This window comes from Myotis myotis, unplaced genomic scaffold, assembly GCF_014108235.1.
Source record: "Myotis myotis isolate mMyoMyo1 unplaced genomic scaffold, mMyoMyo1.p scaffold_m19_p_4, whole genome shotgun sequence".
NCBI lineage: Eukaryota > Metazoa > Chordata > Mammalia > Chiroptera > Vespertilionidae > Myotis > Myotis myotis.
The window spans coordinates 37,925,178-37,941,278 of record NW_023416346.1 but is presented as its reverse complement, the minus strand read 5'-3'; the positions used below and the strand labels follow the sequence as shown (position 1 = coordinate 37,941,278).

At 35.7% G+C, this 16,101-nt stretch overlaps 1 protein-coding gene and 1 pseudogene across 16 annotated transcripts in view; one reads left to right on the top strand and one right to left on the bottom strand.

Annotated features, from left to right (window-relative positions):
- The window catches only part of THOC2 (THO complex 2), a 114,868-nt gene that overhangs the window by 66,397 nt on the left and 32,370 nt on the right, over window positions 1–16,101 (bottom strand). For all 16 annotated transcript variants that reach the window (XR_004967036.1, XR_004967040.1, XR_004967038.1 and 13 more), the window contains exons 5-8: window positions 15,980–16,050; window positions 15,084–15,205; window positions 13,818–13,951; window positions 1,994–2,160 (exon numbers count right to left, since the gene is read on the bottom strand). Coding sequence is in view for 6 of the 16 variants with exons in the window: in XM_036306200.1 (XP_036162093.1) it covers window positions 1,994–2,160; window positions 13,818–13,951; window positions 15,084–15,205; window positions 15,980–16,050 (494 nt within the window). In the remaining 10 variants the exon portion in view is untranslated. The remainder of the gene's footprint in view (window positions 1–1,993; window positions 2,161–13,817; window positions 13,952–15,083; window positions 15,206–15,979; window positions 16,051–16,101) is intronic.
- LOC118654761 lies at window positions 5,119–6,127 on the top strand (annotated as a pseudogene).

Here is a 16,101-nt window from a genome sequence, read left to right as displayed (position 1 = left end):
GCTATATGCTTTCAAGCTCTGATCTGATTTCTATTCTGGAGCATCCCAGATTATGAAAAATAAAAGACAAGCAGAGGCAGTAGGTCATATATCACTTGAGAATGCTAAAAGAAATTGTCTTACTATCCTGAACTTGAGCTCCAGAGGACAGGAATAGACATGCCCCACCAGAGACTCCTCAGTGCCTAGCAAAGCAACAGCATATCATAAACCAGCGGTTCTCAACCTGTGGGTCGCGACCCCTTTGGGGGTTGAATGACACTTTCATAGGGGTTGCCTAAGACCATCGGAAAACACATATGTAATTACATATTGTTTTTGTCATTAATCACTATGCTTTAATTATGTTCAATTTGTAACAATGAAATTGGGGGTCACAACATGAGGGACTGTATTAAAGGGTCACGGCATTAAGAAGGTTGAGAACCACTGTTGAGTATTTCTTGACTAGCTGAGTACCCCAATCCAAGTAGACAAATTAAGAAAGATATAACAAAAGAATAATGGAGGCCTTATTACATTAAAATCCTCCATGCTATCAAGAGATAGACTACTCATTTATAATTAGTGAGCATTTACTATAGACTATGCAGTAAATTAATCAAGAGAAATTAGTAAAATATAGACCTTGCCTTAAATGACTCACAATCTGGCAAAGGAGATAGACATAGTTTATTCTAATATTCTAATATTCTAATATACCTGGTAAGTGCCAGAAGTCTATGTCACATTTCATGAAAAGAGAGATCAAGAAGTTACTAATTCTGCATAACTGAACTATCAGCCAAGACTTTATAGAGCAAGTAGCATTTGATCTTAAAGAATAAATAGTTCACAAGATTAAGACCAAGACAGGTAAGACGGCTGCATAAGAATATTTTTTTAGTTTAAGAAACTGCTTGTAAACAAAGGTCTGTCTATACACAGCAATGTCTATACCTTAGTTCGGGAAATGGCTATTACTTTAATATCACTAGAATATCAGATTTGAGCCCTAACTGGTTTGGCTCAGCGGATAGAGCGTCGGCCTGCGGACTCAAGGGTCCCAGGTTCGATTCCGATCAAGGGCATGTACCTTGGTTGTGGGCACATTCCCAGTGGGGAGTGTGCAGGAGGCAGCTGATCGATGTTTCTCTCCCATCGATGTTTCTAACTCTCTATCCCTCTCCCTTCCTCTCTGTAAAAAATAAGTAAAATATATTTTTCAAAAAAAGAATATCAGATTTGAGGGGGGAAATCACTAAAGATGAGGCTGGAAAGAAAGAATGGAGCTAGATTGTGACTAGCCTTTTCTGCCATGTTTGTAAGTTTAAATGTCATCCTCCAGGCAAATGTGTTTGAGCAGTGTATCAATTAGATCTCTTTTAGAATGTAACAGTAATAATATGAAAGATGGATTGAAAGAGAAATAATCAGAGGCACAGATTTACTAGATAACTACTGTAGTGGTTTAAGTGAAAATTAACCAATGTTCACTGTCTACACAGTAAAATTCTAACTCAACACAGTATTTAAGACTCTAAACCATCAAAAGTGCACCTACCTTTCCAACTTCACTTCCTGTCTCTTCTCCGCATCTTACAATCCAGCCACATATGACTATATACCATTTCTTCAATCTCATACTGTTATGTCTTCACTCTCACACTATTTATTACTTCTGCACTAACAACTGTCAACAAACTCCTACTCATCCTTCAAGTAACAGGTTTTTAAAAGTTTATTATTTATAAAATCTTCCCTAACTCCATCTCTCCCAAAGCAAAATATTTATTATGCTTTCCTCTAGACTTTCACATCACATCATTCATATTACTAATACAGTACTTATTACACCTCACTGTTAGCTATCCATTTATCTATTTCTTCTGGCAGAATGGTGTAGCTGAAACTTATCATTTACAAATAAAATTCATATTAAATTGTACATATAAAATCATGAAATTAACCTATAGATACAGATAGATATAGATACACACACATATTTTGTTACCTGGTAAAACTTGAATTTGAACCCAAGAATATGACACAGTGTTTGCGGTTCACACATACTCATGTAAGATTCTAATAAAGATATAAAGAAGTCATCATGTTCTGGCCTGCATTCAAACACTTCTAAAATGACATCCAAAACTCTATTGGGATCCAGATTAAAGCATCCTGCAACAGACGAGATATACAAAATTCAAAAGTGATTATACATAATTTCTAGTAAAGCCATTAAACTTCAGGGGTGACTTATAAGATAAAACTATTTTTAAAAACAACTTCTTTTACAAGTTTGGTTCTCCTGCCCCAGAGGGAAATCTTTAAAATTTTTAAGATCAAGTCCATTCCCCACATTTTATAGATGAGAAATGTTACTTTCCCAAAATTACATAGTGAGTTAATAATGACAAGACTGTGCTGGAGCCCAGGACCTATGACACTAAGTCAAGTAAACTTCCTTCTATCAGTTCTTAATTAATCAGGCTAGTGAAAGAGATCCACATTTTTAACTCTTAGCAAAATATAAAAATGAAACAGTGCACTTTACAAGTTAGACAAATAAAGAGGGTTTTTTTTTAAATGTTTTATGCAGAAGTAATCTGGAATGTTGATAATAAGTTCATAAAAGTAGACCACCATTATTTTGTTAAGGGATTATAAATTTATTAGGTAATCTGGATATCAGATGGGCTAAGCCCCAAAATGGCACCAGCCTAGACCAGCATTTTTAGAACCACTTTGCAGTTTATTTTATATACACAACAAAGCTACAAAATATAATTGTACAACTGATTTATGTTTATGGGTTTTGGTAGCATTCTAAAGGGAAAACAGGTATACTACTGATTCTAAAGAGATGAGTGAATACCAAGGAGTTGAGGACATAAAAAGGGAGTGTAGATAACACAAGTAAAAAGAAGAAAATAGACGATCTAGGCAGAGCAGGAAAATGAAAGGAAGAAGCACTGAATAGGTGCTAATGATGTCTACTTATCCTTACTAACCTATTATGGAAAACTAAAAAGGGCCCATGAACAATGACTTAACAAACCTATCAGCCACCCTACTCTTAATATGCACATAACCTCTTTCTGCATTCAGCTTCAGCTGTTACCATAATCATAACGCAATCACATCACATATGCATTTAATTTATGAGAATGCAACTATTTACATACAGCAAAAAGAAAAATAATTTAAGTGATACAGGCCACTCCACCCACCATTCCTCTCAATAAAATGTATGCTTATGACCCAGAGTGAGCATGAGATATAAATCTGCTGTTCCCTCAATTTATATCAGTTCACACATGCCTTACACATCAAGCTGAATAAAATACTACTATTTTAAATTACATATTTTTAATTAGGTGTAGCCCCTAAATGCAAAGCTAACCACTTCATTGGGGCAAGTAAATAAACATTAATTTATTTTAATTCAAGAGAAAAAAAAATGAGCAAGTGTATTGAAATTAGGGAGAGATGTTACGTCTAAACACTGCACCTTATGGATGACTTACGGGATTTTTCAAAGAAATTTCTTACATAATCTATTTTATAAAAGATTTCCAGAATTACTTCTTTAAACTCTACACTTCATTTTATTAAATCATATAAAACTAATGTCTGATTCACAGTACAGAAAGTCCTCACTTAATGTTGTCATTATTTTACTACTTTAACCAAAATGACATATAATGAAACCAATTTTACCACAGGTTAATATAAACAAGCATTAAGTCCCTATAGCATCTCATCAATGTTATAATAAAATGAATGATGTTGAAGGAAACCACGTTATTCGAGGCTCTGTTGCATCTTAGCACTCACCTAGAAAACTGAACTCTACAAATACAAGAAGTAATTCTTTCCTCTTTTTTAAAAAATAGCAATACTTATTTTTCTATTGATTGGTTGATGTTAGAAAGAGAAGGTGAGCCCTGGCTGGTTTGGCTCAGTGGATGGAACATTGATTGACCTGCGGACTGAAGGGTCCCAGGTTCGATTCCGGTCAAGGGCATGTACCTTGGTTGCGGGCACATCCCCAGTAGAAGGTGTGCAGGAGGCAGCTGATCAATGTTTCTCTCTCATCGATGTTTCTTACTCTCTATCCCTCTCCCTTCCTCTCTGTGAAAAATCAATAAAATATATTTTTTAAAAAAAGAGAGAGGGAAGGAGGGAGGGAGGGGGGAGGGGGGGAGGCATTTCAATTTATTGTTCCAGTTATTTATGCATTCATTGGTTGATTCTCAAGTGTGCCCTGACCGGAGATCAACCCCATAACCTTGGTGCATTGGTATGACACTCTAACCAAACAAGCTATCCGGCCAGGGCTCTTTTCTCTTTTTATAAAATCCAACATTAAAAACACATTTTCTTCCATTTCTGCTGGTGTAAATATAAAATGTAAAATAGTACAACTGCTTTATAAAACTGGCAGTTTCCTTAAAAGTTAAACTTACACCTACCATATGCCCCAGCCATTTCATTCCTAGGTGTTTATCCAAGAGAAATAAATTTCTATGTCCACAAATACTCATAAAAGATTTATAAAAGGACACTCTCAAATACCCATGAACATGTAAATGGACAAATTGTAGTACAATATAATTGTAGTATAAGTAATGCACTACTCAGCAATAATACAAGTAACAACACAAATGATCACAAAATAATTATGCTGAAATAAGCCACACAACAAAATAACACACTACATGATTCCATTTATAAAAATAATTCTAGAAAATATGAACTAATCTCTAGTGACAGAAAGCAGATCAATGGGTGCCTGGACAGGGGGACAGCGTGAGTTGAGGGGGAATAAAATACAAAGGGGCAGGAAGAAATTGAGGAGTGGAATGATAGAAATATGCATTATTTAGACTTTAAATATGCACAGTTTATTGTATGTCAATTATGCCTGAATAAAGCTAAAAAAAAATGCCTCCAAACTGCTCTAACACTGGCAATAGATTATGAAAGTATGGTCTTGGCGGCCGCATTTGAATGGCCCTGAGTGAGTCTCAGCCCAGGAGCCCGGGGGCTCTCTAGGCTTCTAGGCGCAGTTGGTCAGCGCCAGGGCTGGACTAAAGCTCCACAGTACCATGAGACACCAGTATTTTAGAGATTATGGCATCTGAAACCCACAATGTTAAAAAAACAGAACTTTTATAATAATATTGAGGACCATTCCATTGATCACCCTAGAAAAATTATCTGTAATTTCACTAAGAACATGAAGGAGGTTAAGAATCTCCAAAACAGCTGGCTGTTTACATAACTAGAACAGTTGGACAGGCTGTTAAAAGCCCAGATAAACTGCGTAAGGCGATCTACCACAGAAAGTAAGTTTATTATCCTTTTCCAAATTCTTGTTTTAAAAAGGAACAGTCCCCTAGAAGTGGGGGCTGTGATATGGCAAATAAAGAAAATGAACTGGCTTGTGCAGGCCACCTGCCTGAAAAATTACACCATGATAGTCGAACGAATTTGCTTAACTCCAGTGATTCTGGTTCTTCACAGACAGAAAGCGCATCATCAAAATACAGTGGGGTTTTTCCTGAGGTTTCTCAGGATCATGAAACAATGGCACAAGTTTTGTTCAACAGGAATTTGAGCTTGAATATAGCTTTATCTTTCTGGAAAAAGAGAAGTATAAGTGAACTTATAACTCATTTGGTGAAGATAGAAGACCTTGGAGTGGTGTTGGATTGCCTTCCTGAGCTTACCAATAGTTTACAGGAAGAAAAACAACACATCTCACTCAGCTGCTGTGTAGACTTGTTGCCTCTTGTACAGTAACTACTTAAAAGCAAATTTGAAGAATATATAATAGTTGGTTTAAACTGGCTTCAAGCAATCATAAAAAGGTGGTGGTCAGAACTATCATCCAAAACAGAAATTATAAATGATGGAAATATTCAGATTTTAAAACAACAATTAAGCAGATTGTGGGAACAAGAAAACCATCTTACTTTGGTTCCAGGATATACTGGTAATATAGCTAAGGATGTAGATGCTTATTTATTACAGTTGCATTGGAAGACTTCATCTACTAAAGAGCATTTGGTTATTCAAAACATCCCTGGACTATATGATTTCCAAACAAGTCTCATTGGAGAACTGTGAACTGTGGAAGAAATCAAAACCTTTTTCTTTTAAGCCACATACGAAACCACTAATGAAACCCTAACAATCTACTTCACATTGAAGTGGAAAAATATCCGAAAGGAGCAACTTCAACTTTAATAAGGTGAAAGTGCACTATGAAGATTGTTCATCTTTGCTGCATTTGGGATTTATATGGTTACTTGGCAACACTGTTGAAGAACTACTGATCTCAATGCAATCCTTCATAAGAATATACTTTATACTATGTGAAAAAATAAGATAAAACTTATTACTAAGAAAAGCAATGACCAATCATCATTACTTTTTTTAAGATTGTGTTTTATAAGAAAACAAATGTGTGCAGCTATTTTCTTATGTTGAAAGACTTTGAAAGTTTTAAACATCATAGCAAATAATCAATACTAAACGTTTTTTGTCCACATACTATGTAAATAAATTGCCTTAATTATTAATAAGCCAATGTATATGATACCAAGGTCTGTTTTTTTTTTTTTAAAAAAGTAAAACCAACCATGCTTCTGGCATGAAAGTTATTGGAATTAAATCAGAGGTTTCCATTCATGTAGAATGTTGTTAAAACTTGTTCCACACCATCTTTAAAACTTATGAATATTTTTTAATATCTGAGATGTTTTTGCCAGAATCACTGTCATGCATGTATGTGTTATTCCTATATAAAAGAGGTGAATATGTATTTGTATGTGTGCTTACCTGGAAATGTTCATAGAGTTGGCTAATTTATATTCACTTTCTATTGTATATAGATTTATAATATTTTCAGTTCTATATCATTTAAGCTTCATTTCAGTAAATTTACTAAATATCCCCCCCCCAAAAAATATATATAGTCTTGCAAATTCCCCAACCTTATAATTATTCCCACATTCATTAAATATACAAATTCAGTCACTAAATAAGACAAAATACACATTAATATAATTTTGAAAAAAATGGCTGACTTATAATTACCCATTAAGTTACAGATACACAAAAGTTGTGAATAAAGTCTAAAAACAGCAACATGTTACATGGAAATGTATTTCATATATATTGCTTTAAAATTTCTATTTTCATTGTGCTAGTGAACCATTGTTTTATTTAATAATAGTACTCTATTGCCCGGCCAATGTGGCTCAGTGGATTAAGCGTTGTCCCATGTACCAAGGCGTCACTGGTTCAATACCTGGTCAGGGCACATGCCCGGGTTGTGGGCTTGGCCCCCAGTAGGGGCACTGCATGAGGCAGCCAATCAATGTTTCTCTCTCATCCATTGTTTGTTTCTCTCTCTCTCTCTCTCTCTCTCTCTCTCACCAATAAAGACATATTTTAAAAAAATAGTAGTATTCTATGAAGGCTAATCTATCAATGATCTGTACTATCAACTACCAATTTCTTTTTAGGTACAATTTAAGGAAGTAATCTAGAAGCGATATGTACTTTTATTTATGATAGATAACAACTTTTGCATCTTCCACAAATGAAAAACTGGCTTATGAATTTTCTATTAAATGTCTCAGTTGTCATCAGTTACTCCAATCAATTAGAATGACATTTGCTACATAAAATGGAAAAAGTTACCAAACTAAGGATTTAGAAAATAATTTTTAAACCTTAGAAATTTGCTAAGTAACAGTTAAACTATTTCATACACAATGATACTCTAATAACAATCAGTAAGCTTGAAGTGTCCAAAATCATTTTTTTCTAATGGCAGCTGTGGCAGAACATAGTCACTCTTGTGCTCAAGCATCTTAGAAAGGCTTTTGTCCAGCCCAAGCATCGACAGTCATGTGATCTAGAGATAAATCATAAGCCTAGCTCCCTAGCTCTATCACCAGCTACATTAATACACACACACACACACACACACACACACACACACACACACAGAGCCTTTATGCCTTTTGAGGAACAAATAGGGAACCATATTAAAAGAGAACAAGTGGAAAAATAAGAAAATGGCAGGCCTGTAACAGCCATGTATTCATTCTTTCATTTAAATAAACATTGAATAATTAGCCAGTGTGCCAGGTGCTTGTGATACAGAGATTAAGAAAATGCCTTCCCTATCCTTGAGCAGAATTCACACCTTCTGGATGATACATCTTTGAAGAAAAATGCAATGAAAAGTAATTGAAGTTTCCCCCAAAGATGGACAAGATGGACAGTATATTAGATCAAGTGACTGCAACTACAGGCAAAGATATGATTAAACTGACAATGGCTTTTTTAGTAACAGGCCAAACTGAGATTCTTAACAACAAAAGACCAAGGTAATATTGTAAACATGACTGGATAAGATGTCCAGCCTGTACATTTCAGAGAAGAAAATGACAGTTTCAATCATCATGTTCCTGACAGAATGGACCTTATGAGACAAAGAAAAACCATGTTTTGAACAAAAGGACATGATCTGGCATCTAGAATTACTTTAGAAACAGGCAATGCTATGACCTGATTACTTGTGTCTGTCCTCCCTACCCACCGCCAGAATTCATATGCTAAAATTCTAATGCCAAATGTGATGATATCAGAAAGTAAGGGCCTTTGTGAGGTGATTAGGTCATGAGAGCAAAGCACTTATGAATAAGATTAATACCCTTAAAAAAAGAGTTTCCGCCTGGCTGGCATGGTTCAGTGGTTGAGTGTCGACTTATGAACCTGGAGGTCACAGTTCAATTCCTGGTCAGGGCACATGCCCAGGTTGTGGGCTCCATCCCCAGTGTGAGGTATGCAGGAGGCAGCCAATCAATGCTCTCGTATCAGTGATGTTTCCATCTCTCTCTCCCTCTCCCTTCCTCTCTCTGAAATCAATAATATAATATATATATTTTAAAGACAGAGTTTTCTTAACCCTTCCATCATGTGAGGATACAGCAAGAAGCCATCAGTCTGCAATTGAGGCCCTTCATCAGAATTCAAGCATGCTAGCACCCTGATCTTGGACTTCCAGCCTCCAGAATTATAAGAAATACCTTTCGGTGGTTTATAAGCCACCCAGTCGGTGGTATTTTGTTATAGCAGATCAAGTGAACTAAAATAGGCAATAAAAACCTATGCTAGACTATCCTATATAATAAAGAGGTAATATGCAAATTAACCCTCACAAAGATGGCTGCCTAGGAGGTGGAGCTTTTGACACTGACTGGCATAGAAACTGACCAATCAGAACCAAATCTGGGTGAACTGCGAAGGCAGAACCTAAGGTGGGGGCTGAGGAGGGGTTTTAAGGGCAACAGCTGTTTGGTGTAAGGTGTAAGAAAGTGGTCCAATTTTTTAATGGCCAGTTTGGCAGTATAGTGCATATGGCTGGCAATCAGTCTAGATATAGGGATTATGTATTTTTGTCTGCCAAGAGCACCTCCTCATGCTGAAAAAGGCTTTGCCACACACACCCCATTTAAGCAATCCTATCCTATATAATCTATCTATACTAATAAAAGGGTAATATGTTAATTAGACTGGGTCGACCAGCCATCTTCCAGACATCGACTTCCTTCTGGACAAAACCATGGTGGTGGGGGCAGAGGCAGTTAGAGGCAATCAGGCCAGCAGGGGAGGGCAGTTGGGAGCGAGATCAGGCTGGCAGGGGAGGGCAGTTGGGAGTGACCAGGCCAGCAGGGGAGGGCAGTTGGAGGTGAGATCAGGCTGGCAGGGGAGAGCAGTTGGAGGCGAGATCAGGCCGGCTTGCAGAGGCAGTAAGAGGTGATCAGGCAGGCAGGTGAGCAGTTAGAAGCCAGTGGTCCCAGATTGAGAAAGGGATGTCCGACCACCAGAAGTTGGACATCCCCCAAAGGGTCCCCGATTGGAGAGGGTGCAGGCTGGGCTGAGGGAACCCCCCTCCATGCATGAATTCTGTGCACTGGGCCACTAGTTTCTAATAAATCACATTTGAAAAAAAAAAATACATGTGTCAAGGCAAAAAACCACCAGAGAACCAAGATGAAGAAAAATGCACCTAACAAAATAAAAACATAATGCTAAAAAATAAACAACTGCTGCCATCTTTTTCATAGTAGAGAACAATAACTTCATAACTAGTCTGTAGTAAAGAAACTTCAATAAAGCAAAAACTTAGGTAAACGAGACAGTCAACTGGCAGTCAAGGGGATAGGAAAGAATCAACACAGTAAGATACTTCTAGGCAAAATGGCCCTTATAATCAAACTGGTCCAAAGTTAAATATTAGGCAGTCAAGATAATGTAATCAACGAGGTTAAATGTCCCATAATCTGCTCAAGAATAAAATCATTTGGCTCGGAGTTTTATTTTGTTTTTAATGTTTCTCTGGTCACTTGACAAGCAACCAAGAGGACGTGTGAGACTGAAGGGGCAGAACTATCACTCTGTATTTCCCCATCCCGTCAAATCTACAACCTTCAACAACAGGTAACAAACAAAGATCCTGGGGGGTTTGGTGAAGTAGGCTTTGATTCTGGATAAGAAGGAAAAGGTTAGAGTCTAAGCCAAAAAGAAGAACTATTTTCACACTCTTAAACTTAACTCAAGTAAACTAGCTCCATAACTAATTTTTAACCAGCACTTTTGATTTAAAGCAGGATCAGCATACTGGGTCAAATCCATTAGGCTTTTGTAAATAAAGTTTTCCTAGAACACACACACACACTCATTTATTACGTAATGCCTATGGCTGCTTTCATACTACAAAACAAAACAAAATATTTGATCACCCTTTAGAAAAAAATTTTGCTGAGCACTAATTTAGAAGAAAAGAACACCTAGCTATTGCTTTTTTTGAAAGGCATTCAGAAGAATAGAGTGCTTATAAGTTTAGTTCATCGATCAAAGGACACCATATCTAACATCCTCTCCTCTAATTTCTGAAAGATGCATTTTGCCATCTTGATGCAGGGATCATTTGTGTGGGGTCTATGACTTGGCAGCTCAAGACCCTTAACTAATCACTACCAATTCCTACTTAACAAGTTTTTCAAATTTAATGTCAAACTTGAGATCACAACCACCATGAAGACTCATAATGGTTCTACTTCCTTGTTTGTTCATGTAGTAAATAGCCCCAGATGATCTGACAGGGTATAAACATTTTTTTTTATATTTAGGATATAAACATTTTGCTGCACCAGAATCATTTAGGGAGAATGTCTTCTAATTATAGGATGATATAAGAATTTATCCTGTGTCAACCAAGTACCCTGAAATGTAAATGTAACTAAAATGCATACCTCCCAAACTAGATATCCGTTCTGCCAATGGCTGGTGAAAGAGATCACACCTGAGATAGATTTGTACGAGGTGTTATCTGTCTAAATTGTTCCTAAAGAGAAAACAATGGGAATAAACAAGGGGAAACATTAAAAAAATGCCATGAAAAATAGAATGCTGTGTCAGTGATCTGCTCTGGCCAGATGAGACAAGGCCTGCATGGAATCTGCATTGAGGAGGAATTCAATAAATTCTAATGCTCATTGGAATTAGAATTCTTAACCTCAATTTTCATGTCAATGAAAAATTTCTTTCTTATACAAAGGGGGAGATGAGGGAGTCAGATAGCCAGACAGAAACAAACACTGAGCCAGGAAGATGAACTTTCTGAAATCCTCCATGTCAAGGAAAAGAGGCTAAGAATCACTATAAACTCTAACAGAAAGGAAGAAAGATTCATTCATTTTTCAACAAGTATTTATTCAGCATCTATATACCAGGCACTGAGGTTAGAGGTACTAAACAAAAGAAAATTAGTTGTCCTCACGGAACTTACGCTGACCCCCAGTGGGGGTCAGGAATAAAATACATTGCATTTTATACAGTGCTAAGTGCTCAGAAGAAAAATAGTGAGTGACAGGGAGTGTTGAGAGGGGTGTCCAACAAAGACTACTTGATGAGGCAACATCTGGACTAGTGTGCTTCACAGTACACTTGATGGACTAGAATAGAGGTTTAACCAAGAAACAAATTGTTTATACTCATGGAATATCCATGTGTGTCGTGGGCTTGCAGTTGTGATTGCCACATTGTTCTTTAGAGACAGTAACATAAGCCATTTTCTATAAGAGCAAAAAGTTCAAGAAAAGAAAGGAGTGTACATTTTCCCATTTAGATAAAAGCACACATTCAAAAAAATCGCTCCTTAAACTATTCCCAAAACAACAAAGGACTAAAAAGGTTTTAATTCACAGGACAAAAAATAAAAGAAACAAGGACAGACAAGAGATGTCAATGAACAGGCAGATAAAACAAAAACAACTGAGGAGCTTACACAGGACAGAATTTTTATATGGGAATACCATCTTAAGAAAGTACATGGCAGGATACAAGGATAGACGAAGCTATAGCAAAGCAACACTGACAAGCATCCCAAGCTAGATCAAAATGCTTCAGGGAAAAATGTAGAGCCTACCTGGAAAGAATAAAAAGGAAACTACAGGATTTTTAAAAATGGGTCACTGCCACACAGGTAAGCAAGTCTTACCTATGGGGTGGCTAGTCCTGCTGTTAAATTGACATCAGGAAGAAGTAGCAAAGAGAGTCAATCAGCTGCCAGAACTAGGCTTACTTTAAAGAAAAGAGTAAATTTAAACCAGAAGGTCCTTACCTTCCATACCTGTTGATCACCAAAAGCCAAAGCTGGGTCCCTACACACAGCATTAGAGGAAGGGGATAAAGATTGGGATACCACCTCTCTCTTAGTCATACATAAATTTCAAAAACAAAGAAAGAACTGAGAAATTGAGAATAAGCACCCCCTAAAATATAACCAGTGAAGCAGGGAATATAACTTCTCTGAGAGGTCTCAAAATCTAAGACATATAAGTGTTGCAAAGTCTTCCCTAAAACAGTGTAACACTTAAAACATAATAGCAAAAATTCTTTCCATTCTTGAAAAATCAGTATTACCCTATTTTTCTACCATTCATTGCTCTTTCTATAGAAGCCAACTATTTCCTCCAAATGTTCAATGCAAATTTAAAAAGTGAATTCTATTTAAAAGATAGGGAGAATAACACTTTCCTGTTACACTTTTACAGCATCTGCTACACTTACTTTAATAGACTGTTGTAAATATAAAATAAGGTGCATATCAATGTCCCTGGTAAAGATATTTTTAAATCAAGTTCAAAAGAACTAAACATTTTCAAGTTTTAGGAGTTCACACCAAAGATTTTATTGTAGTTTCACATTAGCTTACTTATTATCTGCCCCCTTTAAGATTATTAAAAAATACTTACAATTAAAAATAGAAATACTAGAGAGAACAGAAACTAATACAAACACCATAGGTAACAGTGACAAAAAAGATTTCTCATAAATATCATCTCAAATTTAATTATTACTGATAAAAATCTTAAAGTACAAGCTGGACACTTCTTTCATTTCTTAATTTAAAAAAAGCCTATAGAGAATACACTCATTTCTTCTTTATGGATATTCTGCACAGCTAAAAAAAAAACTATCTTGCCCTGGCCGGTGTTGCTCAGTAGTTAGAGCATTGGCCCACACACTGAAGGGTCTCGAGTTGAATTTCCGGTCAAGGGTACATACCTCGGTTGCAGGTTCGATCCCCAGCCCCAGTATGGGGCGGGAGGCAACCAGTCGATGTCTCTCACATCGATGTTTCTCCCCTCACCCCCCACCCCACACACACACCGTGGGTGAGGATTAACAAAAATAAAAACCTTATGTTAGTAACACATACTATATATAGATATATGTCTTACCTATTAAAGATTTGATATTTTCTAAGATTAAATCACTAGTAATATTTCCCGATAAATCTTGCCCCAATTCAGCAATCAGCTTGGCATAGCCTTCATTCTCTTCTCTTAACAAATTGAATTTTTGCTGCTTATAACTGAAATTACATAAACATCATAAAGGAGATAAAATTAATTTCAATTAACAAGCTTGAATAAAAGTAATGTACTGTTATTGAATTTTCTTATCTCTAATATATATATATATATATATATATATATATATATATATATATATCATAAGAATAGCTGTTGAAAGTTTACCTCTTTGTTTATCTTTTAGGATAGAAAATTACTGTTGTTCATAAGAGACACCCCAGTGTTAATTACACAGGTGAAACCAGTAACACAAGGAAAAGATATGGCTAATCCCAAGGAACAATAACATAGCACTATTTCCATCACTGACTAAGAATATACCTAGAGTATAGACATAGCTATATTTTATTGGTAATAATGAAAGCACTGAATGTTATTTTAACTTTTAATATGAAAAAAATTAACATTGGTTTCACATGATAATGTTCACTGCTGACTCATGGGCTACTTTTAAAAGAAAGAAACAAGGACACATGTAATACCTTAATCAATAAAGAAAATTTTTAAAAAAGAAAGAAACACAAGACATGCTAACAGCAACAAAATAAAATCTTCAAACTGCCTTTAGAAAGTTGGTGACAGAAGATGATTTGACTTTGGGTGGAGGGCACACAATACAATATACAGATCATGTACCATAGAAATATACACTTGAGGCAGTGCTTCTAGAGCAGTGGTTCTCAACCTTCTGGCCCTTTAAATACAGTTCCTCATGTTGTGACCCCAACCATAAAATTATTTTCGTTGCTACTTCATAACTGTAATTTTGCTACTGTTGTGAATCGTAATGTAAATATCTGTTATGCAGGATGGTCTTAGGCGACCCCTGTGAAAGGGTCGTTCAACCTCCAAAGGGGTTGCGACCCACAGGTTGAGAACCACTGTTCTAGAGCCTGCCCACCCCACCTTCTTGGTGCCCGAGGATGTATTATTTCCCTTTAATTCACAATAAAATCTTAACTTCACGTTTAAACTTTTAAAAAAAGAGATATATACTTGAAGCTTATATGATCCTATTAACTAATGTCACTCTATAAATTTAATTAAAAAAAGAAACTTCTAGTATTCAAAATGAGAACTAAAACACATACTCAGGTACTTAATGTACAACATAAAAATGCATGTACTTACAAGAGTTTTGTCTTGATTTTAACTGACTTTTGATTGAATTGCTGTGATTGTTTGATAAGCCCTAATGATTCCAATGTTTCTGGATCCAAGCGTTCCTTTAGAACTGTGTCTGAAACTAAATACTGTATTTGAAAATATTAAAGGCCATTTATTATTCAGCATTCCAACTGTGCATTCACAATCTTAAATACACTCAAAATAATTAATGAAAATATCACATTAGATATCAGCTTATAATTTATAACAAAATTAAAAACTTTAACAAAAATGATGACTCTCCAAATATTGAAAAATACAACATAGCTTTTTTTAAAAACTTGCTAAGAAAGTCTATGTATGGTATTTACAACCTATTGAGTCTGTCAACTGCATTTTCTTAAAGACAATACAGCACTTAAGCCTTCTTTGATTTCTACTGTTTAGGTCAAATAATTCTAATACAGAAAAAACAAAGACATTCTTCTAGGTCTGAGTAATGGCATTTCTCCCTGGTTCTAAATTAATGAACATAAAATCATTTCATAGACAATGATTATAACAAGTTCTAGAATCTATAGTTTTTAAATTACCTCCATTCTTTTTCTCCTAGCCTAATAAAGAGTTTATGAAAAATTGTTTGTTTAAAAGATGTCCACATCATTTCTTCTCACTTGCTAGATGCTTACCTTTTTACTCAGTTAGAAACCTACTAGGTCAGGAATGGAAGTGATATGGTAGCATGCCTATTTCATAGACATAATTAGCATGTCTAATTTTACAAAGCATTCCATTTCAAAACCCAAATCATACCTTATAATCAACTGAATGTCAATATCCTTCTCCATTAACATGATTAGCTGTGATTATAATTGTTCAATGTAAAATTTAGAAAGGGAATGTATTTTTTTAAAACTTACCAAACACGCTAATACCAATTGTGTAAAATAGTCTCTCTTGCTTTTTTCTTCTAAACAATTTGTCTCAATATCTACAATGATGAGGAGAGAAAAAGATGAAAATTTAACTGATTTTTCTAGAC